The 25,315-nt window shown below is 37.9% G+C and overlaps 2 protein-coding genes across 4 annotated transcripts in view; one reads left to right on the forward strand and one right to left on the reverse strand.

Annotated features, from left to right (window-relative positions):
• LOC124799096 (neural-cadherin-like) overlaps positions 1-25,315 on the forward strand; it is a 242,938-nt gene that overhangs the window by 124,595 nt on the left and 93,028 nt on the right. The gene's annotated exons all lie outside the window — the stretch shown is intronic.
• On the reverse strand, positions 957-19,059 carry LOC124797899. Of its 3 annotated transcripts, none has more exons than XM_047261015.1 (2): positions 18,963-19,059; positions 957-3,040 (listed from the first exon to the last, which is right to left on the reverse strand). In XM_047261015.1, the coding sequence occupies exons 1-2, from the start codon at positions 19,003-19,005 to the stop codon at positions 1,818-1,820; spliced, it is 1,266 nt and encodes a 421-aa protein (XP_047116971.1). In that variant the 5' UTR covers positions 19,006-19,059; the 3' UTR covers positions 957-1,817. The 3 variants fall into 3 exon arrangements, with proteins under 3 accessions (XP_047116971.1, XP_047116972.1, XP_047116973.1); XM_047261016.1 differs by lacking the exon at positions 18,963-19,059 and adding an exon at positions 12,557-12,689; XM_047261017.1 differs by lacking the exon at positions 18,963-19,059 and adding an exon at positions 8,282-8,433.

Below are 25,315 nucleotides of genomic sequence, written 5' to 3' on the forward strand. Positions count from 1 at the left end.
AGTCATTATATGCTACTGTCTAACTCCATACACCCCAAATATTTTGAACTTACCTTTCTTGCTCTGCCACCAATTCCAAGGAAATCCGTTTAAATCTTTCCAGTTTAATTATCTGTAGTCTCCTGTAATTTTTATGGGTGCAGTTATTACCTACATTCATTATTTACAACAATAATATTATCGTTATTTTGAACTTCAGCTGTGTGGGTATGTTAACAAGGTTTGCATTATTGTTTACTTCTTTTTATGTTTTATTTGTTCAACAATTTCTTTTTTATTGTGAGATGATGACTGCATCTGAACATGAGTTGATCCATGAAATTTTGGTAGTTGAAACTGATACTAGTTCTTGGTGAAACAATCAGATTAGTGTTTGTGCAACACAGAGTTCCATGTTCAACTTCAACATAGTTCATTTTTTTCGGTAGATCTAATATCAACTGTGTGATACAATTGGCCCTGCATGTTCTTATTCCTATGTAGAAGGTGCAAAGATAACCATGCTCATGAAGTAGTGGCCAATTTATGTACATCATTCTATTGCATAGTGGCAACTCCTCCACCATTATCATTGTCTCCTCACCTGTGCATCTATGGGCCAAATAATATTGCCTGCAGTTTACTCTGGTCCTTAAAACATTGTTTGTGAAAGAAAACAGCAGGTTATGTGCATTCACAGCTTTATAATTTTTTTCTAGATGTGCTGCAGTTTTCTTCTTTTTAGCTGAAAATAATCTTAAGTACTGTTATGAAACATACACAGCGAACAAACATTTTCATTTTCAGTGTGGCATATTGCAATGTTAACCAACTGTCCCACTAGAGTAAAGTAGATACCAAAAAGTTATAAATAATTGTTTAATCAAATTCCAAACAGTACATAAGTTGTAAATTTAATCGTGACAGACCAAAAGACAACTTCTCTATAGAGCACAAACAATTAAAAAGTTGCAGCTTCTCGAAGTTTCTCAGTAAAATGTACTCATTTTCAAACTGTGTGGTCTAACAATCTCCTTGTTTTCAAGGAATGCATAAATTACAACTAAGTCACAAGTATTAAAATTCTTGAAGCACAGGCATTTACATTAGGCTATGTGCTAACATTTAAACAAAACAGTTGTCTCTGCCAAAAGAAACCATTTTCTTTCTCTTTTAGGTGCATTTCTTAAACAATATACCATATAAAAACAGCTAACTAAAAGTATGAGGTAGAGGTTAATTTATGAAAAAAATACATTTCCCTCACAATAGCACTCAGCTCCCTGATATTTCCATCACAACAACTTGAAATGTGCTGCTGATTATTAATTAAGTACTCTGCTTTGTTCAGTGACACTTTCTGAGAGATGTGAACTAAGGTATTTTTACTTTTTTTATGGACAAGTGTTGGTCCCATAATGCACTTTAGTCTCCGAGTATACAGTTGTAAATTTCTCATTACATCTGCAGATGAACTTCATTCATAAGTTTGTTCTTTGAGATACTAATCGATCTTATTCTTTTCCGTTTTAAAGAGAAAATACGAGATCTGTTATAGCTTAATAAGTGTTACCTGTTCACAATGAACCTGGAAAAATGCTAACATTTTCAAGATGGAGCTGTAATCTCATTTTGTTACTGCCTGCAGCCGGTGCCTGAGAGTAGCGCTATCTCTAAAACTGAACTAACTGCTTAATGAACTCTATGTGGTACATAAAAATGGTAACTGATCTCATTATAGATAGGAAATTCTTACTTAATTGGAATACTTTCTTATCTGTAGCTGCTGTGTTCCTGGTAAGAAATGGAATTAAGTCCATCATTTACAAAAAATTAATTTAATTGGAGATTCTATCTTCTGCTTTCATATCACCGTCTCTCAAATTGTCAAGTGTTTCCTGGAAATGTAGTAGATACGTCACAGAATCTTCAGTAGTGTCACGAATCTTCAGTATTTCTTCCTCGGCTTTACTCAGCTGTGTTGCCATCTGGTATAGTATGTCCAAAAAACTGAGGTCCTTTTGTGGCATGTTATACACAATGTGGTATATTTGGGTTACAGCTGTCGTCATCCCTTTTATCTGATTTTTCAGACTTTCAGATGCAGTCAATGCAAAGGAATTATCATTGTTGAATGGCAAAATATTTAATGCTTCCTTTAATTTCTCCAGCTGTAATAACACGCGTTCAACTCCAGACTTCAACTGTTTCCTCACTCGACCGGCATCAAAAACTAATCTGTCTGGGGTCATCGATGACTTGTCAAGTTTCCTAGCTTTAGTATTACTTGAGAGAGTTACAGTAGATGGAACAGTCTGTGATTTCACATTAGTTGTGACAGCTCCAGCAGCTGGCATTTTGTTTTCTAATTGGTTCTGGTTCCTGCTCAAAATGTTCATTAGGGCCTCAATAATAGCACTCCTCTTGTAAACATGGTTCTCATTATTTTTCCCAGTACCACTGTGAGAGCAGTCCACTCTCTCATCTGTTATCATGGCATTAGGATTTAGTTCTGACTGTTCTTTTAAAACATCTGGCCTGATCGGAGACACTTTCTCACCTGAGGCCTTATGAGGATACTTACAGCTTCCTTCTTTTATTTGACATTTTTTATCTGTATTATCAAATCCACTTTCAGGAAGGTTATCTTGTTTGTTTGGAAATGATTTTCCATGTTTATCATTAGTTTGACCAACCATATTTTTGTTATTAATATCTTTGTCTACTAGGTTCGCTGCAGCTGGCACACACTCAGTTGAAACATCACTCACATGATCTGCACTTTGTTGACCTTGCAGTGCCGTAACACAGTCTGATAAACTTTTCTCTTTTGTATCTATTACTTCCTTGTTCATCATGAAACTATTATCCCCATTAACAGAATGATCACACACTTTATCCAAAATACTTAATGTGTCTATGTTGAATCTCTTTTCTGACAGAATGCAGTCATCATCAGGTATATCATCTTCAACACCTTTGGTTACCCCTTCTGTGCTAAAATCTTGGTTTTCGTCAGTTTTTGTCAATGAGATTATGCTTCCCATACCTTTTTGATCACCTGCAAAGGAAGATTTGTGAAAGCACTCATCCCATCATAACTTTACCTTTTCAAAACGAAAAATGCACTAAGAGAATAAGACTACTAAAAAGCATTTTAAATATGACAGAAATGAATAAAACACACATTAAATAGCATTTACTAATGGGAACACAGTTTTATGGTATGATAGATATAGCTTTTAAATGAATAATGACAACGATGAATCTACGCAGGAAGCAATGCAGCACAAAATGAACCTTTTGTTGGAATGTAGAGGCACACAAAAAATTAAAAAGGTTGTTGGAACAAAGTTACAAAAACCCAAAGAGTGATCTCAAGCAAGTTTCTTCCATAAATATGGACAATGGGGAAAAGGTTTGCAGGCAGGACACGTGGAAACAAACTGCACCCACAAAATACCTGCAGTAGCGCTATGATAATTGGAAAGGAACAAAACATCAGCTTAAAACCAAAATTTGTTGCTTACAGCATGTACGATGGTGCTGATGATGATGTGAAAGAACTACTGTGTACAAAGAATCTACAGTAGAAAAAGTTCCAAAAGTTTAGAGATAAGATGTTTAGCAAAATGTTTGAGAGGTGTTTCAGTATGTAATTGTGCTATATTGCTGCAGTTAATGTCAAAGACAGTAGATTTATTATCAATAAATAACTTTCAATGGTAAATTTTGAAATCTGTTTGCACAGAAAAATCTGAAAGAGGGAATGAGAATGAGTAACTGAATAGATATAAAAGAAGCAAGATTATGGGAATCAGCAGCACTGCTATTGTCAAGATTTTTATACCAGTAAACACATTGAGATTGTGATGCCGTGGTACAAGTGCCCATACAGTTGCTAAAACAACATTTAAAAATGAAAAGAAGAATTGAAACAAACTATAGCAAATTCGGGAGGCTGAAATAATCAAGCCGACATGCATCTTAAGTCGCCAACATGAAGAAAAAAAAGGAATTAACTTAACATATATTTGGGAAATACAAACTGGGAAGAAGTACACAACATACTTGTCTTTAATGAAAAATCTAATTTTTTCTGTGTCATCACCACAAAAAGACTTCAAAATCAAATTTTATACATTCAAACTATTTTTTTTTTTTTTTTTTTTTTTTTTTTTTTTTTTTTTTTTTTTTTTTTTTTTTTACAACTGCTGCCACCCACTACGGCTGAAGACAAGCTCTTAGCTGCACTTGTGACTGATTTCAGGAGATACCGATGCAGAGATTGCAAGTGATTTGTCGCTCGTATGCTGCATTTCCTGCATTGCAGAAAATTGCCACGCCATCTCCTTCATTGGTGTGATATTCCACTGCTCTAAGAACTTTGTAATAAGTTAACTTCTTAACATAAAACCCAGAGTTATCTTTTTCTTAGTATTATTTTGACAGAAATTTGAAATCCCGAGTATACTCAGGCAACTTAAGAAGCGCACCTCTGAAAAAATAAAACCTCACTTATAACTGTTTCAGTACTGACAGTTGTATGTTTGGCCACTAGAGAATATCTGGTACTACATTTGTAGCCTAGCTGTCATGTTTTGGTTGAGATGTATGCCACAGCCACATTTGTTCTACAATCACTGTAAATTACATTCTGTATTATATTTCTATCCACAGGCTGCTTCTCTGTTGGTCTGACTACTTGATTTTTATTGTTTGACCACTTACTATTTCAAGTCTCGAGATGCTTACAATACAGATATCCACATTTATGACCCTCTCTCCATCAATGGTCTCCAATGTTCTGTATATTTCTGAGCTCTTATAAATTTATAAACCACAGAATGTTCATCACTAAGTAGACAGATCCTTATCATCCACATTTAGTGTATCCAGAATTGTTCAGTCCTTGTACATGTTTGAAGTTTCTGTACTAATGTTCACATTCCAGGACTACATCTAACGTCTTTTGTATCAAAATAATAGTATCTCCTTTTGTAAAAACAAATTGATTATCTGTTCAAAGTAATATTGTAAGTGGCTTAATAATCAAGTTGCTGTAAGCCAAAATTAATAAATAAAACTTCTCAGCTCTAATACATGAGAGCTAGCATGGTATATATTCACTGGACATGTTGCTACCCAAAATATCAGAATATTTCATTGTACCAGTCAAACCAGTAGCAGTGTGGCATTCCACCACTTATGTCTTACCTAATGCAACCCGAAGTTGCATCATTTTTGACACGCACAGTTGTGCATAGTAGTAGTAGTTGTGCATGTCAGTACGTGTTTCAGTGCTTCTACGAATTTTGAAGGAGCATCAAATTCTTTCTAGTTGAAGGAACCTGAGGCTGAAACTTATTGCATGCTGACAGAGGCATTTGGTGAGAGTACACTACAAGCACTTCAAGGAAGGCTGAGAATCTGTGAAAGATAGACATTCTGGTCAACCGTTAACATGCATGACACTGAAAATGATCACGAAAGAGAGTGACATGACTCATTAAGACCGAATGCAGGCAACTCAGGATGCTCATACAGGGTGTATACGCGGACAAGGAAAAAAAATTCCTGAATTTCCCGGATAAAAATAACCTTTTCTGTATTAAGTGTCAGTATACTTTTGCTCGAAACTGTAAAACTTATCAACCATTGAATCGTTACGCTTTGATACATCAGTGTAGAATTTCCCGGCACCTTACAAAACGACACAAAGATCTGTGACGTGCAGCAACATGATGTTACTTTCCAAAGCATTGAAATTGAGATTATGATGTGCAGCCAGTCATAGCTCATGTCACATGATCTCGCCAGCCAATGATGGTGGATATTCAGAGCATAGGACAAATGATGTAGTCAGCCAATAGCAACATCTTTGTTCAGTGGTGCGACCAAACGAATAGGAAAAATTAACAGTTCAACTTAATATACATGGTGATACAAGAAAAGTAAAGCTTTCACCTATAATGTTGGTCTCTAAGATTAATAAGCTGCATGAGAATCTACGCTTTCACATATAATGTTGATCTTTTTTCGTGTGTTACACTTTAAGACATATCACACACATGTGCCAGTAACATTTTCAATAATGACATAAACGTCTGATCATCTGGGCTCGAAATTCTTCAAAAAGTGTTGATTTCTAAATGAGAGTCAAATGTTCTGTGATTTAGGAAATTCATCGTACATTCTCGCACATAGTTCATCTTGCGTAAAAGGAAATTTACTTCCCACAACTGTTAGAAATACGTTCATTTTTGCAGTTATAACAGGTGCCACCGCGCTTGTGCAGCTACGACGACACGGGAAGCCCGTATGTTCATACATGTAAAACATTAAATATGTTATATCATAAAAGAAACAAGACCTCAGAGAATACTCCAAGGGCATCGGAATTCCATGAAACATACTACAATGCATAATTCGGACACTCTTAAGTCCAGATTCAGATGTAAATTTTCTTGGAGTACCAGTACTGTATTATCTCAAGTTTGGTTCTTTATTACGGCATAATGCCATACGTGCTAGAAGATGAAAACGTGCACTTGAAATGCTGTGAACAGTTGAAACTAGCCAATAGTGTGGAATTAAACACTTCGTTTCAAATAAATGGACTGCCTCAGCAGGAAAGATAAATAAAACCCAATTTCTTTTAGCAAACTGACAAAAATAACTTCATTGCTCCGCAAGGCAATTAAAGCTTGCCTGTGAGGAAGTGGGAAATAAAATAAAAACTGAAACTAATAACTTATTTTACCACTCCGTAATTATGTGAATGTATTTTAATTCACTTGATAGCTCCCGGCCACAGAAATCTGTTTTGTTTTCACTTGACGTGAGAGCAATAAACGAAGAGGAAACAGCAAAATCACTAAACGTAAATACGGGGCATGTGGAGACTACCCACCTCCCCACTACAATGCAGACTGTTCTGCGTATCAGTCCTGCTTCTACGATATTTCTGCCCCTCCCACCAGCATTTGAAGTATGACGCCAAAAATTAAATCTACTTTTCAAAAAAATGTTCATTTTGTAGTGCATAACTTTCTGAAGAGTCTGATACATAAAACATATGTCTTCGAGGAAATGTAAGACATGTTATTTGCCAAAGTGCAGCACAACGCATCTCCACACACCATTCTTCTACTGCACATCACTGTATCTCGCTCTGTTGAATTCAGATGTGTATATTTTGTAATGGATGCCATCAAACTATATTCAGGGCAGCAGAAATTGAAATGACTTGTGGTGACTCTCCTGCGCCCAGTTAGCCGATTTAACATCTTGTAAAAAACTCGCAATTAATACTGGATGGGTTTACTTGTATCCAGGAGAACAAGAACTCTTCAGAAAATCTGCACTCTCTATTGCCCATTAGCTAATAACTTGCTGTTTTGGGTGACATAAAATTAAACATACGATACATAAAACCAGTAAATACAAGAGACAAGCAACAAAGTACACTTTTCTTCAATCCCTAAGTTCTAGCAAATTTTTCTCCCTAAACTTGCTATGGCTTTATGTTGTATGCTTTTCTTTCTGTGAAAGTATCTATTACCTCATCAAAGTTCGTCAAATGTTTTGCTACACAAAAAACGAAATGTTGTCTAATACCGAAAAAGCTCTTAATACAAAGATTACCCAAGACTGGTATCGTTTCTCAATCTAATTACGTCTATTTTGTTACTGTCTGCTAGATAAAACAAAATAGGTCTTTCTAATATTGCAGAAGTAATACACAGCAAAGAAACCAGACTGTTTTGGAACAAATGGTCATTTTTATGACACGACAGAGTACAATTCACTTAATACGAATATCAAATGCCTATTAGGCCTACAAGAAGCAAAAATCTTTGTTAGGAAAGTTTCACGTTTAATTCATACGCTCCAGCTTCTCAAGCACAAGATCGAAAAGTAGTAATACGAAATTTTTATATAAATTTGGAATTGTCACTTCTTCTACAATATCCCCGTTTCTTCTCCTTCCTCGTTCTAACAAACAATATTGTCATCAGTAATTCTGTAACTATTCCTGCCAGTGTCAAAACCTATTCTCCAGTTAACTTCACTAACCCTGCCACAATCACCAGTTGAGTTATCCAGTGTTTATTCTCTGGTTAGGCGTTATTACGTGTTCTTACAACGCATTTTCCATGCTATTCCCAGAATAGAACTTAACGCCTGCTAGTTGGGGACTGTAAAACTGGCCCTTACTAGTGTAGCGGTCTGGCTAAAAACTTCGTCAAAATTTCATTTTCTTGGATACACAGAGAAGATAACACGTAATCTTTCTTACCTGTTACGCCTGTTAGTCATCTATTTCCAATCCGGTAGTTTGAATCCATGGCTTTCGCTAGTATTTATAACAACGCTGATCATTTACAGACCCAGTCAACCACATAAACAGCGATTGGCATTCACCCGTTAGGCTTCATTTCTCTCAGCTCTTATCGCCTCTTGCCTTTTGTCGGCAGGAAAGTTTATTTCTAGATGTGACGGGGATTCCTCTGGCAAAGACTTCACATCACATACACTGTGCACGCATTCAAAAATCAACTTATAATGTGTTCAAAGATGATGAAAAACTAACAGGGATGCGTTTCAAAATCGTATGGATAAGCAATAGACCAATGTGTGCGGGATGCTAGGTGCTTTGTGAAACAGGGTTTTTTCCTCAAAAATTTGAATTTGTTGGAGACTGATTAGAAAGATTTCATTTACCAACAAGATGGGGCATCACCACATTGTCACTGCTACATAAGATTTTTCCTTAATTACAGATTTATGTATTACAAAGAGATCTAAACTGCACGAGGATAAAATGACAAGGCACAATTTTATACTCGCGTAACATTGAATTGGTTTGATTTGATTAGTGCTGCTGTAGAAACCACTTCATTGACGCCGAAATTTTATCATACGATAATTGCTGCTGTGAATTGGCAGTTTAAGTACAGTAGTGCTTTTCTGACATGTAAAATATCAGTCATCGACATCTTATTCCAACATACTCTGAGCTGTTGATCCAAAACTTCCCCCAGTTCACCCGGTAGGTGAATATTCGAAGGAGACTGTCCGAAAGAGGTTGCTATTGCCCTACTAATGCTTAACTTCGTTCCCAACAATAATTGGCTAAATAACACACACACAAATGGAATACCGGTGCTTGAAAAATGTGAAGGATCCCACTTCAAGAGTTGATGTGCCATATTCATTGTTTATTGCTGTGAGCGTAGCGGGTTATTTAAATTGTATTTAAGCGCCGTATTTGGTAATTTAATTTAGATTTTAGACTTTTATCCTCCAGAAAATTTGTTATTTTCATGGAATTGCATATAAAAGAATGACAAACGCGTCGATTTTGGAACTATATGTTGCACGCAAATGTCAGTCAAAATGACAACGCCAGACAATACCTTTGCTGGTATGGACAAACACGCATCTGTAGGGGCAAAATTTGAGGCTTAATTTCTGTTGCTATTAACGCCTTAACTTACCGTAAGTATTTTTTTTTCAAATTATGTTCTAAAAGATAATGTTTTTTTATTAATGAAAAACACCCCGTAATGAAAGACATTACATACATACAAAGATGGCTTTTTAAAGCTAAAAACAATCAGTTGCAAAATCCTGAGCATACTCGCATTCTTGTACTTCGACGAAAATATCCTGAAACTTCATATTTTTTATTTCTGTATAGTTATGAAGTCTAACCATGTATTTCACAAGGTTTTCCTGCGAACATAAATCTTTGAGGAGCTGACTGGAATCAGTGGGTGTTTTTATCCTCGTACCTCTGGCGAGCCCCTGTCGCTCAACTGACGAATTATCGTCACTTTGTCTCTCATGAAGTAACATCACATTCTTCACTTTGAGCTGCTAAATTCAGTGTCCACTCAGGATCACTATAGTATTATTTTATTGAAGCATTGCCTAACAATAAAACAGACGAGAACGTAACACGATCTAGTGGCAGTCACCTCAACCAAAACACGACAACTATAAGCTACAAATGTGGTATCAGATACTCTCTAGCGGCCGAACACGTTAACTATCAGTGATGAAACAGTAATAGGTAGGGTTTGAATTTTTCGAAGGTCGCTTCTTAGGTTGCCCGAGTATGCTCAGGATTTCAAGTTTCTGTCAAAATAATAATAAAAAGAACTCTGGGTTTTATGTTATTCTTAGTGCAGTGGAATAAAACACAGTTGTGACGGCGTGGCAACTTCCTGCAATGGAGGGACGCAGCATACGAGCGACATATCGCTGGCAATCTCAGTATCAAAGTCACCTGAAATCCGTCGCAAGTGTAGTAAGAACTTGTATGTAGCAGTGGTTTGAATTTATTAAATTTGGTTTTTAACCCTTTTCGTGGGAGTGATACAGGAAAAATTAGATTTTTCATTAAAGACAAGTATTTTTGTACTACTTCCCGTTTTAAATTATATACATGTTATGTAAATTATCATTCTTTTTTTTTAATGTTGGCTACGTAAGATGCATGTTTAAACTTAGTAGTCGGCTTAATGATTTCTGCCTCCCGAATTCACTACAGTTTGTTTCAATTCCTCTTTTCACTTTCAAATGATGTTTTAAAAACCATACGAGCAGCAGCACATGGCATTGCAATCCCAATGTGTTTACTGGTATAAAAATTTTGACAATAGCTGCACGTCTCCACTTCATAGGCCCGTCAGACAATCGGTAAACAGTAATTTACGGGACTACCTCATTCTGGTTAGGCATTAGAAAGTTTTACTTAGGGTCACGTTGTTTCTTGAATACCTCAAAAATCACCAACTGGACTCCTGTATAATGTGATTATTATTAACTGTTATTTGTCTTTGTATGCCTTGTTACTGTTAACAACTCCAGCTTTGAACTCGCTTTTCGGTGAACTTTAACCTCCTGCTACAAGGCGGAATATCAGGATGCAAGCCAAAAGGGCGTGTCGTAGACAACACTTTGCTTCTTATGAATCAGGTTCATTTGGTTTACATACAGGAACACATTATCGATGTAGCCTGTGCAAACAAAAAACATCGATTGTAGGCAATGAAAACCTTATAACTTCGTCTGCCTGAAAACTCAAGTTCAGTAACCAGTAGGTCCATAATCTGATATTTGAAAGGGCATGATTTCTCTACTCTTTCAGTAACTGTGATTCTACTACAGTTACACTTGTAGCAACTTTCTGTATCACTTTATATTATTTTTTAAGAAATATTTTCTTCACCTGCAAAATTAAAAAAAGAAATGTGAGTTGCAATGTGTCCATTGCCTGCCATTTACATGGCGTGTTGGATGCGTCACCACCCTGTCGAAGTGTAATAGACAATGGGGCCAAAGCCAGCCATATTGGCACATTTGGGTATCTTTGAATATTTTGATTGTTTTCTTATGGAAGTTGTACTGTATTTTGGAATTTATAGTTATTCAAGCAGTACTTCTCAATCAGAGAACAGAAGTTGAATAGTAATAGTCACAATACCTTGTGTTGGTGACTTTGAGGTGTTTAACCAGTAGTCATAAATCAACCTGACCCTTGACTGAACTTTTTAAAATTCAAATAAGTTAATATTTAGAGGAGGTTTATTCGTTTTTAGGCACAGTTTTTCTAGAGCTATGTTTAGTCCACCTATGTCATGTAATTATCTCTCATGAATTTTAGAAAGAGATGTGCAAACCAGCAGCAATGCTATTACTAACAATTTTATACCTAGCGCACAGATAAGTTAAACTAAAATACTAATAAATGAAAAAGGGTGAATTTTCAAGATTTTTCACCCCCCCCCCCCCCCAAACAAAAAAAAAATCTTTTTCGTTCAGGCAAAGAAATCTTTACACACACCTTAGGAAGTATAAATCTATAACTGTTACAACAAGATGATTATGAGTAAATAAAAAGAATTCAGGTGGGATCCTCTATTCTAGAAAAATCATCAATAAGCTCTCAATAAAAACAAATTGAGAACTCACATAAATAAAAATAATTAAAAGTATCCTACACACACATCGATTTATCGGCCGACCGACCAACTTCAACTTCATGACAGCCTTCACAAATGCAATAAATGGGACTCTGCTATCATGGCGTCGCCCTGTAGCTACCACTGGGTGCTTGTTGTTTGTTACATTCGTTGATGCTGTGTTAGTCGACATGCTGCTTTGTATATCATAGACCCAAAACTTATGTGCCATGATAATTTAGAACTGCCAGAGCCGAAAAAATGATGAGAGAAAACTGATGGCACAAAAATGGCTTCGTCCGACGAAGAAATTCACTCACACTGCTCGATCGCCTCAGTTACTACGTAAAATAATTCTTAAAACCTACAAAGTAATTCATGAATTCCCGAGGATCATGGTAAAACAAAACAAATAACGTTCATGTAAACTTCATGCGCGGACCTTTTACGTGACATTTGGTTCTTTTTTTCCCCCCTTAAGTACGGTTGCGTAAAACGCCGCTCCCCAAGCTACCTTTCAGAGGGACTGTTTACTGTATTAGGTTCTCTAATTTTGTTTATGATACTACCACTGTCAGCAAGCAATTGCGAGGCAGCCTTACCAAATGCTTTGTGTTCTCCGCTTTGCTCTGTATCTCAGGAGACTTTAAGGAATCAGCGTTCCCTAGCACCAACAGACCATTCTGTCGCAGAAGCAAAAATCACGTGAGTACACAACCAACGGCCAGAGTAGTGTAAGGCGTCGCCTGAGGAAGATCACACACAGCCGAGCGATGCGCGGAGAAAAGACTACTTCAGCCAGCGCATGCGCACTAAGTCAATACCGCGCTCGTGCGCAGAAAGAGATACTACGAACGTGCTACAAGTTTGTTGTTCACCATTTAACTTAATGTGTGTGACTTTAGATTTGTATACGTAGTGCCTTAACTGAGGAAAGTTGACGTTTGATTTCACTACATCTTTTGCTTTATTTCAGCATGCCACAAAGAAGAATCTGGCAATAATCGGTGAGAGTGTCTTATCATAAGAATTAAGCCATTATTTCCGGCTAGGGGAAACTGACTTCTACATTAGTGTGTCACTGCAGCGGAATCCTTTCAGTGTCATCGACATCAGCTTGTCAAAACAAGCCACGTCCTTTCTCACGCAGTTCTGAAGTTCCTGACGATCTTCGGGTGTCAGCTCATCCATTTATTGGGGCTATATGTCCCTGCCTTCTTCCTAACTGGGGTGGAACCCAACTACGTTTGGCTTTTCGTCGTCGTCATTCCCCTCTGTTAATGGTCACGACTATTATCAAGGCAATACCTGCAAAAATGACTGCGTCCTCTATGTGCAAAAACAAAATGCAGTATAAACATAAATCTGGATAAAAGTATGCTTGGGCAAGCAAGTGTCATGATGTAAAACGAAAAAGTCACAGTGGTTAGCACACTGGACTCACATTCAGGAGGATGACGTTTCAAACACGCGTCCGGCCATCCTGGTTTTGGTTTTCCGTGATTTCCTTAAATCGCTTCAGTCAAGTGCGGTTCTTTTGAAAAGGCACGGCCGATTTCCTTCCCCATCCTTACCTGATTCAGTGGGACCGATGACCTCGCTGTTTGGTCCAAATCGACCGACCGAAAATGTCACATTTACACCGGAGCGAATACGAGCGAACGTGTAACAGTGAACGGTAATTCTTTCTGGTTTAAACACTATGTTTGAATCTGAATTAGTTGATCCCTGACAGTTGCAGTGGGCAGCGCAATTTTGTAAACGTCTCTGAGGCAACGCCACAGTGTTGTCGCAGCCTTGACGGCTCCTGTTTAAGCCTGTAGCCGTTGGCGCTTCGCAGTTCAAAGCTCGCAACAGCGCTGCAAGCTGTAGGGGATTCTAAAGCAATCCGCTGTCCGATGCGGGCCAGAGGATACTGTGCGAAACGTTTTCCTAGGCGCGGAAAGTTCGCGTCAGAACGTAAAAAACGAAAGCAGTGTTTTTCGTAATTTGGCAGCTGTACGTGATAAAGTGATGCGAGAACTATCTTCTGACACCGTTTTTTAATTGAATGAAAATTGTGTGCTATTGAAATAGAGAAATATTTGGACATTTAAGAAAACTAGATTTTTCACACTACTCAATATTTATCATTCCATATCTCATAAACTATGTCTCGAACAACAACATAATTTTACAACTGTCTTCAGTAGATTACGTCACTAACGTCTGCAAACTTTCTGGCCAATTGAGTCAGTAATATAGAGGTAACAAATCAAAGTTTAATTTTTGACGTGGAGCTTCAAACTTTTTCCTTTTACGTTTTTTGTGGGGGTGAAAGCGAGAAAAAGTTTCGGAAATGTTTGAATTTATTTTTACAGTTTGTTTGAAGTTGACGGATGCTACAATTTCTCATCGATGGAAGCAGTATTGCGTGATTCATTACCGCGATGTGAGCTGTGCGCTCTGCAGGAACATTTTACTAGGCGCGGGGCAGCACGGGATGACAGCTCCAAGGCAATCAAAGCCATAGATGCCAAGTGATCATGTAAAGAGCTGTTAATTTTGGTACTCTTAAAATATATGGAAGTTAGGGTAGAGGAGGATGGCTGTACATTATTGAGAAGAGAACTCAAAAAGGGCAAAGCAGTCAAACAAATGCTCTGTCATATCGAAGATCAAGGAGCATATAACATTTTAGTAACAAAACATTTGCTTGACGACGCGGATAAGCGTAAGACATTTTTTCTGGCTCATGTCCAACCCGTTTCATTATCTTCTTTCAGTAACTGAAGACAGGCTGAAAAGTAATCACTGTAACCGAGTGGCGAAACCAATTACACCAGCAGAAAAACTCACAGTTACGGGGAAATTTCTCATTAACAAGTAACGTTATTGTAAATTGTCAGACGACGTGACGAATTGTCGATTGTTCTATGAATGTTGGCTACTGTTCCAGTAGAATTAATGCTGATTTGCCGAACTTCTCCTACGTACAACACATGTGTTGAAGTTATTGGATCGTATTGGATTACTTTCTTTTCAGACTAATTAAAATGTGTGTATGTGTAGTTTTTACAGTTTCCGAAGGCATGGAATGGGACTGAGAATGGGACAAAAATATTGATTCTGTAGTGTAAATGGCCCCCCATGAACCATGGACCTTGCCGTTGGTGGGGAGGCTTGCGTGCCTCAGCGAGTAGGGAGTGCGTTTTACGCAGCGTGTTGTGGGAAATTCCCGCAGCTAGGAAAAGCGTTTACACAGTCTCGACTACAGGTGCGCAAGCGCAAACAGCACTCCGTCTTGCGCGGTTCCGCTAGTTGTTGGTTTTTCGCAAACCATCAAAGGACATTCACGTCTTTCCGCTACGGCGCTAGAAGCACACAAGGGTGTCTCATACAATCTTCTCTACTTTTATTGTTGCTGTTGACATGAGTTGTGTGAGTGTGCGTTGTGTGATTTCCAGAATCGATTTTGAAGTGTTTACATGACCACCCAGAAGCGGTATTGGAAAAATGGTTTACGAAATCGTTTTGGGAACTCGTGTAGCCGAGGTGAGGTTGTTGGGTAGGCCGATAAATCGGAGCATGTATACTGTACTTTAAACAACAAATTTTACAGCATAAATAACATTTGACATTCTTCTTCTTTACGATTGTGAAACAAATCTATGGCTGGCTGGCTGTCAATTTATCTGTGCGGAATAAACAGCTTGGAGAAATGGAATTAGAACCTTGACATATTCACTCTTCTGTTATTTCAACAGAAAGTTGAGTGATTTAGTATCTTCGTCAGCCAAGTTGGTAGCCACTTACATGTAAATCATAGAGCCACGTTCTACCTCTGTGCCAACAATCCTTATTTCCACAGATGCAAGAATACTGGCGTCCAGTACTTTTAAACGTGTGAAAGTAACTATTTATTCCTTTCATACTGCCAATACCAGATAATCATTCTCTTCATACACCACAGGCAAAATACAACCTCGCACTTTTTACGTGGGATGTTGGGAGTGTACGCCCATCATATGGACAGTTTTGTATGTTCTGTGTCTGGTAAATTCGACTAATTGGAAATAAATGGGTTTTAGTAAATCTTGATTAAAATTCACTACATGAAGACGTGTGTAGGTAGATCCACTTGTATTATTAAAAAAAACAGTGGCAAGCACACTTAGACATTCTCATGTACACATATTTTGCAGCTTTTTTACTTAGAAGAAAGAAGAACGACTAACGGTCGGCTCCACCATGCCGCCATTCCATCCGCCACACAGTTGTGGCACAGGCAAACAATTTAGATACTGCAGAATAGTGACCTACGTGTGTTTTCACCTTTATTGAACGATACATCACTCCATCCAGCCGAATATTTTTAAAAACAAAGTGTAACCTGAAACTACCTGGCAGATTAAAACTGTGTGCCGGACCGAGACTCGAACTCGGGACCTTTGCCTTTTGCGGGCAAGTGCTCCACCATCTGAGCTACCCAAGCACGGCTCACGGCCCGTCGTCCCAGCCTTAATTCCAGCAGTACCTCGTCTCTTCCCTTCTGAACTTCACAGAAGCTCTCCTGCATAACTTGCAGAAATAGCAAGCACACTTCAATAACGCCTGCGTGTTTACAAGGGAACGAAAATCGATTGTTGAAGTGGTAAACCGGGAGCTGCAAACTTTATAGTGCGCGAAAAATGCCGTGACCACTAGATGTGCAGTCGGCTGGGGAAGAGTGGGGAGAGCGGTAGTGGGGGTCGCTCAGAGCTCTGTAGAGGAAATGCGCCGTCATAAACTCACATTTTTTTGGTATCGTGGAGTCCTCCACGCCCACGCTTACATCGGACCGCTCAAAAAAATGTACTGTCATCGCAGGTTTCGTTAGTGTCCAAAAATAATTCCGACGAAAAGGTAACGATTTATTTTCGCCTGGCTTGTTAACCATTTATAACTTTCAGAGAAGCATCATGAGTGGCGAATTTTGAGTAAAAGCTAAACATTTCTCTAGGTACAATGTCAAAATTTGCTTCTTTTGTCAAACACACCTCACTAACATGTGCATACAAAAGTGTGTGAGAATTCTGAAACAGTGGTTTATTATGTTTATTAAGTGAGGAACCGAGGAAAAATAAGGTCGGTAGGTTATGAGAAAGCACATCCTCAGTACGAAATAAATATGAAAAGTCTTCACACGTGTTGTTCAAAAATCCATAGCATTTTTCGTTTCATCAGCCATCAATGGCTGATTCTGTCACCGAAGTCTGTAGTTATTGGGATAACACGGTAGATAATGAAGTTTTACTTAATAACGATATGGTAAAATACTCTCCTCTTTATGTGCTAGCATTTGTCAAAATCTCATTTCGATACCTGAAACCGTTTACGAAACGTGAGTAATGTTGTGGATATTTCACTCTAGTGGCTTTATCGCTGGTGCGGCGCGATCGCAAATGAGTGTGCTACTTCGGATCAATTTGCTTGAGATTGGTGACAGATGGAAACCTAAACCCAAGTCTAAAGAAAAAAATCAATATGTTAGCTAAATTTCATACGCAACAACATGTTATATGCACCAAACAAGAAATCATAGCGACCTCTGTTTTTCATTGCACACTTTCCCGAATTTAGCGCAGTGGCGTACTTTCACGTAGATGTCACAATAACTATGACCATTAACGAAATGATGGTCACATCATCATGAACCTGACACATAAAGCTGTAAGTGAAGCAAAAAATTATTTTTTTGTCGAATAGTTTTGCAACATCGTTTGAGGAAGATTGCAGTGTGCGCGCGTCGATCCTGCCATCGCTGACTCTGAAAGGTGAAAAAAAAAAAAAAACATACAGGCCTCCCCTTGAGAATAAACGAATGAACTCGCCCAGTGCTTTGGATGAAAACTGGTCAGTGCGCATCGTTCACCGTATGCTGCGCGAGCTACGCCGTGAAATCCGTTTACGGCCGCCATGTAAACGTAGTGACTGCCAGTCTGAAACAGACATACTCATTTTGTAAATGTTGGTAAACCAAATGTTACGTGAGTTTCCAGGTAGCATTGTCGTCAAAAGCTATGACGTCGACAATTGTTAAAAAAAGTTGATTGCCCGATGCAGGTAAGTGCTTGTTACGAAAGTCGTGGATTTTCAGCAACCGTCAATTTACTCCAGTTCTGTACTTAAGTCGGCAGTATTTGGCCAGTGTTGCGATGTTGAAGTAAGTGATGAAATAATTCCAACATTGCAGCAAATCTAAACCTCTGAATTTGGAATTCATTTAAGCGTCACAACACTAGACAAATAATGTATTTATAACAGTACATACGAACATTTTACACAGTATTTTCGCTCAGCATGTTGTTTCTTAAGCACGAAACCTCACAATCAAATGCAAAGATTCATTTACTGTATCACGGATCCCAAAAATTTTATTCTCAATGTTTGAGAATAATTGTTGAGTTCCTTTATGATCAGACAAGAACGCTAAAATACCTATTGATTTTACCCACTCTGAATTCAGGAGCAGTGGATCTGTTCAGAAAGGGGTTAGTAGCATGATATTGCCCAGCCCCCGTAATCTCCGATTACTTTGATGTATATTATGTAAATATTTGCGCATATAGTACGAAAAATGCAAGGGAATCTATTCCCATAAAGGATTCAAGTGACGTTAAAAATGACTTAAGTATACGTTGTAACGCTTACCGAATGGGAACTGGAAAGTGATAAACCAGCAAAAATGAATTTATCTGCAATGTTTCGAAAAATGAGAATGGGCCTACGTTGGCATAAGATTATCTGATGATTACCTTAAGTCAATAAGTGTTTTGCTTAAATCGAAGAACATTATATCTTTAAACGAGATCATACTTCAAGCCTATCCTCTAAAACGATGATGCACATTTAAGCACTGATTTCCACCACCCACTGAGTCACGTAGATGCAGCCATCATGACAATTACCAAAACTAAGTCGTACGGAGTTTCAACGAAACTGACGTAGCATTGCACATTTTTATTTTGATTATAAAGTACCCCTTACCTTCGAAGCAGAATGATGGGTCATCTGACGCAGAATCATTCATTTAGAATATGGTGCCAAATGAGACATTTTGTTTCCAGCGCCGAAAATATCGCGGCGACTCAGATTGATTTCAATTATTGGCTTCTTGAGCAGAGATACTTTAAGTCACAGAAGTACTATTCATGAAAATGGTTTCAAAATGAAATTTACAGGAAACGTTTACAAATCAGAGAAGGGTATGGAATATCTTATCTTAAACACGAGTTTTTATCTAACACACCTAAAATTTAGATCGTGCGCTACTTTTGTAGAAGTGTGATACCGTACCGTGCAATACGTAAAATGCGACTTAAATGAAAATTTATTGGCTGTGCGCTAGTGACTGACTCAATTTGCAAGTAGCCTACACTCGCAAGATCAAAGGCAACGCATGTTGTTTCATTTAAGTAACAGGCATAGTACTTGTTAAATTTATTCACATTCAGAAATGAAGCACAGTGATACGAAAGAAACATTCGACACCCACGTTTATCTACTTAGACCAGTTTTTATTTGTTTTTCCACTTTACTCAAATGTCTTACTATTTATTTAAAAGTGCATAAAATTGTATTCTGAAATAAAAGAAAGAAAAATTGGCGAGTCAAAATATTATAATGAAGAAGAAACAAAAATAAATTGGCTCCAGTATGGCTACATTAAAGGGCTTCCTTTAACCCCTAATATTTCATGAAAGACCCTTTTACTTCCGTTATGATCATTCTGGTGCGACCAATAGCTCTTCATGACTAACCTCTCGAAATCCCAGGTAATAACTATGTAACGAACCACACATGGTGCCCTCCTCCACGACTTACCTCACGATTTATGACCGTTGTACCAAATTAACTGTCTAAAATATCTTGGATTAACCCTTGACTGTGAAATAAGATGGAAACGCTACCTATTAACCATCTGACAGATAGCACACAACAGACCACAATCAGCCAAACACAGGGATTACATCCTGATCTGACCAATCCTCTGCTATGAACATGTCACCTGGAGCTCTGTCCCACCAACAAATCATTGAAAAGCATGCACTTCGTCTTACTTTCGGAGTTGTTTACCATCACCTACGAGAATTCTTTCGCAGCCTATCACTTTTGTCCACCTCCTTGCCTTATTGAAGACCACTCTGTATCCTATACTTCCTGCAAACTCAATCCCTCCTTAATATACCAATTATTGTGTGGTCTCTTGCTCTAAATGCTCTCTTGCTTGCTCTAAATGTAGAAAGATGTAAGTTAGTGCTGATGAGTCCCGTAACTTCTGAATACAGCATCGCTGCTTGACACAATCACACTGACTAAATATCTAGACACAACATTGCAAAGTGATATGCAATGGAAAGGGCATGTCAGGCTTGTAGTAGGGAAGGCAAATGGTCATACTTGTTTTATTGGGAGAATTTTGTGAAAATGTACTTATCTATAAAAGGAGGCAGCATGTAGATCACTAGTGCAGCTCATTCTTGACACTGCTTGGGTGTTTTGGATCCCCACCCTGCTGGCTTAGTGAAAGACAGTGAAGGAGCTCAGAGGCATGCAGCTAGATTTGTTACGGTAGTTTGATCAGCATGCAAGCACCTCTGGTACCTCTATGAACACTTCCCACCCACTCTATGCTTACTCTCTGTATCCTCATATACTGCGGATTTGACAGACTGCCATACCCTGATTACAAAATCTACCCTTACATCCACATCTACGTACATACTCTGCAAGCCACCATCATGTGGTTCCTAACAGAGAATACCATGTACCACTATTAGTCAGTTCCTTTCTTGTTCCACTCACAAATAGAGCAAGGGAAAAAGCCTCTTTACAAACCTTAAATTCTCTCATCTTGTCTTTACGGTCCTTATACGAAATGTATGTTGGCAGCAGTAGAATTGTTCTGCAGTCAGCCTGAAATGTTGGTTCTCTAAATTTCCTCAGTAGTGCATCACGTGCAAAAGAATGTCATCTTCCCTCCAGGGACTCCCATTTGAGTTCACAGAGCATCTCCATAATGCTTGCATGCTGATCAAACTACCGTAACAAATCTAGCTGCATGCCTCTGAGCTCCTTCGCTGTCTTCCACTAAGCTAGCTGAGTGGGGATCCAAAACACCCAAGCAGTCTCAAGAATGAGTTTGCACTAGTGATCTGTGTGCTGCCTCCTTTTATAGATAAGTACATTTTCCCAAAATTCTCCCAATAAAACAAAGTATGACCATTTGCCTTCCCTATTACAAACCTGACATGCCCATTCCATTGCATATCACTTTGCAATGTTGTGTCTAAATATTTAGTCAGTCTGATTGTGTCAGGCAGCACACCGCTGATGCTGTATTCAAAAGTTATGGGACTGTTTTTCGTACTCATCAGCATTAACTTACATCTTTGTATATTTAGAGCAAGCTGCCATTCATCACAGTAACTTGAAAGTCTAAGTCATTGTGTATCCTCCTACAGTCAATCAGCAACAATACCTTTGAAGTTCGAAGGTAAGGGCACACTGTCCTTTAACCCCCCTAATAACACTGTGATAAATTGATTCAGTTGTTTCCAGTGATGATTCATTCATTTTTAAATTTGCAGCACATTACAATTCATTCATTGTTTTTGCACTGGTGTCAATATTACCCCAACTTAACTTGCTTGTGTATTAATTGAATATAATGTTTATCAAAATAGAATGCTGAATGTTATGTTGAACATCTGGTATACAAAACACCTTCAACAATGAAAATATTTCCCACTTATTTTTTCACCCGTAGTTAGGGTTTCCTGCATTTTTTTCCAATATATGTTTCTCTCTCTGAGTCAGTTGTATCCAAAGACATTTTGTTCAGTTTTATGGCAATAACACACTAAAATATATTCATGGTCCTTGCACGGAGCACAACTGCGATCAATATGATCCCAGTCTATATTTCTGTTTTTCTTGAATGTGATATTTATGAAAACAAAATCATTACTGTTACATGGAACAACTATAATGTATGTTTCATATCAGTTCATTAAAGTACTGCCAATGTATCCGGCGTAAATTACTTGGAGTGTATATGATCCCAGTGGTGCTCAGTGAAATAAAATAATCTTCATAGTAGGAAGGTTAATTAAATTACTGAAGTATATGCATGGCATAATTCCCAGAACTTATATTTGGTACAACAAGAGACATTGCGTAAGTTGCGTACAAAAATATGCAAATAAGTAGCAGAAAATTTCACTCAGGTGTCAATATAAACATTGCTCTTCAGCACGTATACCCCTGCCAGCCAGATTTAGTGTGCCCCTCTCTGTCCTTTTTCTATTTCAGGGCTCCCCTCCATTCTGTTCTCTTCTTGACTGTGGCCTGGCCCCTATCCTAACTATCTGTACCCTGAATCTCATCTTTCCCACCAACAATATTCTCACATTATACATATCCCACAACCTCACCCACCCAAACCACAGATTTTCATAAAAATTTCATTATTCCTAATGCAGGTCTCTCCTATCAAGTGGTAGTGAAATGAAATGTAATGCAGTGCAGCATGCTTATTATAACTTTCTCGAAACTCATTATTGCTGTATTTAAAAGTCAGAAAATGCTTTTCTTTGTATTTTTTAGATATCAGCAACATAAAGTGCCTTTTAATATATTTCAGAAACATTTGTGTATAGTTCAGAAAAATAAAAGAGTACAATCTTTGTATCATTTAAACTCTTCTGGCTTAAAGGTGAAGCATTGTTCCACTCCCAATCCATTGCCACCCCTCTTTGTGAGGGAATGGAAAAAAATCTGTTACAATCTGTAGTCTCCTAGTCATAGAAGTCACAGTATTAATAGTGATTTGAGGACCTATTTCTTCCCAAGCTGTTTCAGGTTTGTGATTAACTGAATCAACAATGAGTACTTCCTTGCATTACAAAAATTCAAAGAAAATATCTCAGTACACTTTAATTAAATTAATAAAGCACATGCTTGACTTAATCCTTAGGACTCATATCTGGGACAACAAAAGACCTTATATAAATCGTGTGCTGAGATTTACAAATACATAGCAGAAAAGTTTCACCGTATTGTCAGTACGAACATTTCACTTTAACACTACCCCTAAATATTTATATTGCTAAATACAGTAATTAAAGCATTCCAACTAACAATTTTAAACATTCAGATGGAACATGGGGTACTTGCTGGGTGGAATATCTACAGATAGCTCATCATACGGTACATGCTCGATGGCTGACTGGCCTTCTTGAATTTTCACATGGGCATAGTGGCACAGGAACATCAGTCTGCTGTGATCCCTTGTGAAATTCAGGAATTTTGGCTAGTTTAATGGCACTTCAGTTGTCAATAAGAAGAACTCTTGCAGCCACTCTGCTAACCAAATGCTGAATTGTTATATCACTGGAATGATCATTATCAGTATATCTCTCAAGTTTTCCATTTGCAAGGCTAGCGGGATACTTAATACCAGTCACGCTGACCCTTTGATATACTTTAGAATCGTTTTTACCAAAGACTAGTGATTTTCTTAAGGATCTCTAAAAGTTTCGACACAGTGATAACTGTGAATGCTATATCAAGCCTTGTACCAACAGCTTAATATGTAAGAAAGTCAATTGATTGTTGGTATGGAGTATTCATTGGTTTGTCATTGGTCATTTCATCTGGTTGTAGATATTGCTTGATTGGAGTTGATACAGGATTTGCCTCTGTCGTGTTAAACCATTGAATCATGACTTTAGCATAACTTCCTTGATTAATCTCTGTTGATCCATTCTGTAACATACAGTATTAATGTTTAAAAAATATCCTATTTGCCCAATAACAGTATTAAACTCATCTTGAATTTCATTCAGCATAACCTCAGTGTCATTCTTCTCATTTGTAGATATCAATCCATCATCAAGTACAGCACATTAGTGATTGCTTTAGTCAATAAAAACTTTTAAGAAGCTTGCACACATGATCATTCTCGTCAGCAAATCCCTCAGGCAGCTGCAAAGAAGAGGAGTCCATTCAAACAAGCAGATTTTACATCCAATTGCACCAAATGAAGTTTGTTTGCTAGCAGAAACACTCAGGAGTTGCTCAAATTGTATTGTGTACAGCAACAGGCGTAAAAATTTTGTTGTAGTCAGTACCTTCTTGTTGATTAAATCCATGAACAATTAGTCTTGTTCTCAGTGGTCAATTGTATCATTAGCTTTCCCGTTAATTATAGAAACCCACCAGTTTGCAATGGGCTGATGATGTGATGGCAGAGGTTTCAAAGTCCATGTAGCATTTCCTCCTCTGAAGCCATTTCTTCCTTCATTATTCTTCTCTGATGTTCATGGTAACCTCTGTATTGTTGGGCTCATTTATTTCACCAGCATTAGTTTGATACACTGATCTCGTTTCTTCAAAAGTTGTCCATTTCTCAATTCTCTCTTGCTTGAACCTGTTCCTGCAGATTCTTTACACACACTTGAGTCACCTTTGTGCTGACTCTTCACTCTTCCATTGTTCATTTCAGTCAGGAGTCCTTCTAGTTCCCTTGGCCTCAGAGACTGTATTCTTGCTGCAAATAATCCATTTTTCTTTTTATTAAAACCACACTCAAAAGCCATCAGTGCCATCAGAATAACAACAAAGGTTCCTGGTTTTCTTTTTGGATCCCTTTTTTTTTTTCATCCTTCCTTCTGAATATCAACAAACCACATTGTCCCAAAAACATGAACTTTATTTAGCTGTTTAATATTACCAGTGAATATGTTGTAGGATGTTCTGCCATTCATATGTCTTGAACCGGTTCTGTTTAGCACATAAACAGCGGTGGTTACTGCTTCTACCCCCAAAAGCAGAGGCAAACTTGAGCTGGCAACATGCTTTGAGCAAGTTTCACAACACTTCTGTTGTTATGTTCAGCACATCTGTTCTACTCTTGAGTGTAAGGATTTGTTGTGATGAACTGCATAGCATTTAATTTCATCAAATCTTTAGCTTCTATATTATCAAATTATAGACCGTCATCACATTGAAATGCTTTCGGTATTTGACCACAAAAATTCTTCACAATGCTCACCATTTCTAGGATGTTCTCTGCAGTCTCAGACTGCTGCTTGACAAAATATACCATGCATATTGTAGAAAAATCGCAAGTGAAGTGTAGAACATATTCAGCTTCTCCCAGCGATTGGCACTCCATAAGTCCACACAGCTCAGCACGAATAACTTCTCCTTGTTGTGTACCACACTACAGCCATCATGCCTGAATACTGCTACAATACTACTTACCTTAACATAGGCCTCACAAAATTCATTGCTGAAGTCTTCAACTTCAAGACCGTGTTACGTCAAGAATTGTT

Source organism: Schistocerca piceifrons, chromosome 5, assembly GCF_021461385.2.
Source record: "Schistocerca piceifrons isolate TAMUIC-IGC-003096 chromosome 5, iqSchPice1.1, whole genome shotgun sequence".
Taxonomy (NCBI): Eukaryota; Metazoa; Arthropoda; class Insecta; order Orthoptera; family Acrididae; genus Schistocerca; species Schistocerca piceifrons.

What these genes read in the sequence shown, in the direction of transcription:
- LOC124797899 (XM_047261015.1), bottom strand. Translation starts at nt 19,005, where the DNA reads ATGAATGATTCTGCGTCAGATGACCCATCATTCTGCTTCGAAG. An exon ending in CCCATCATTCTGCTTCGAAG is followed by an intron (nt 3,041 to 18,962) that starts GTAAGGGGTACT and finishes CTTCCTTTGCAG; the next exon opens with GTGATCAAAAAGGTATGGGA.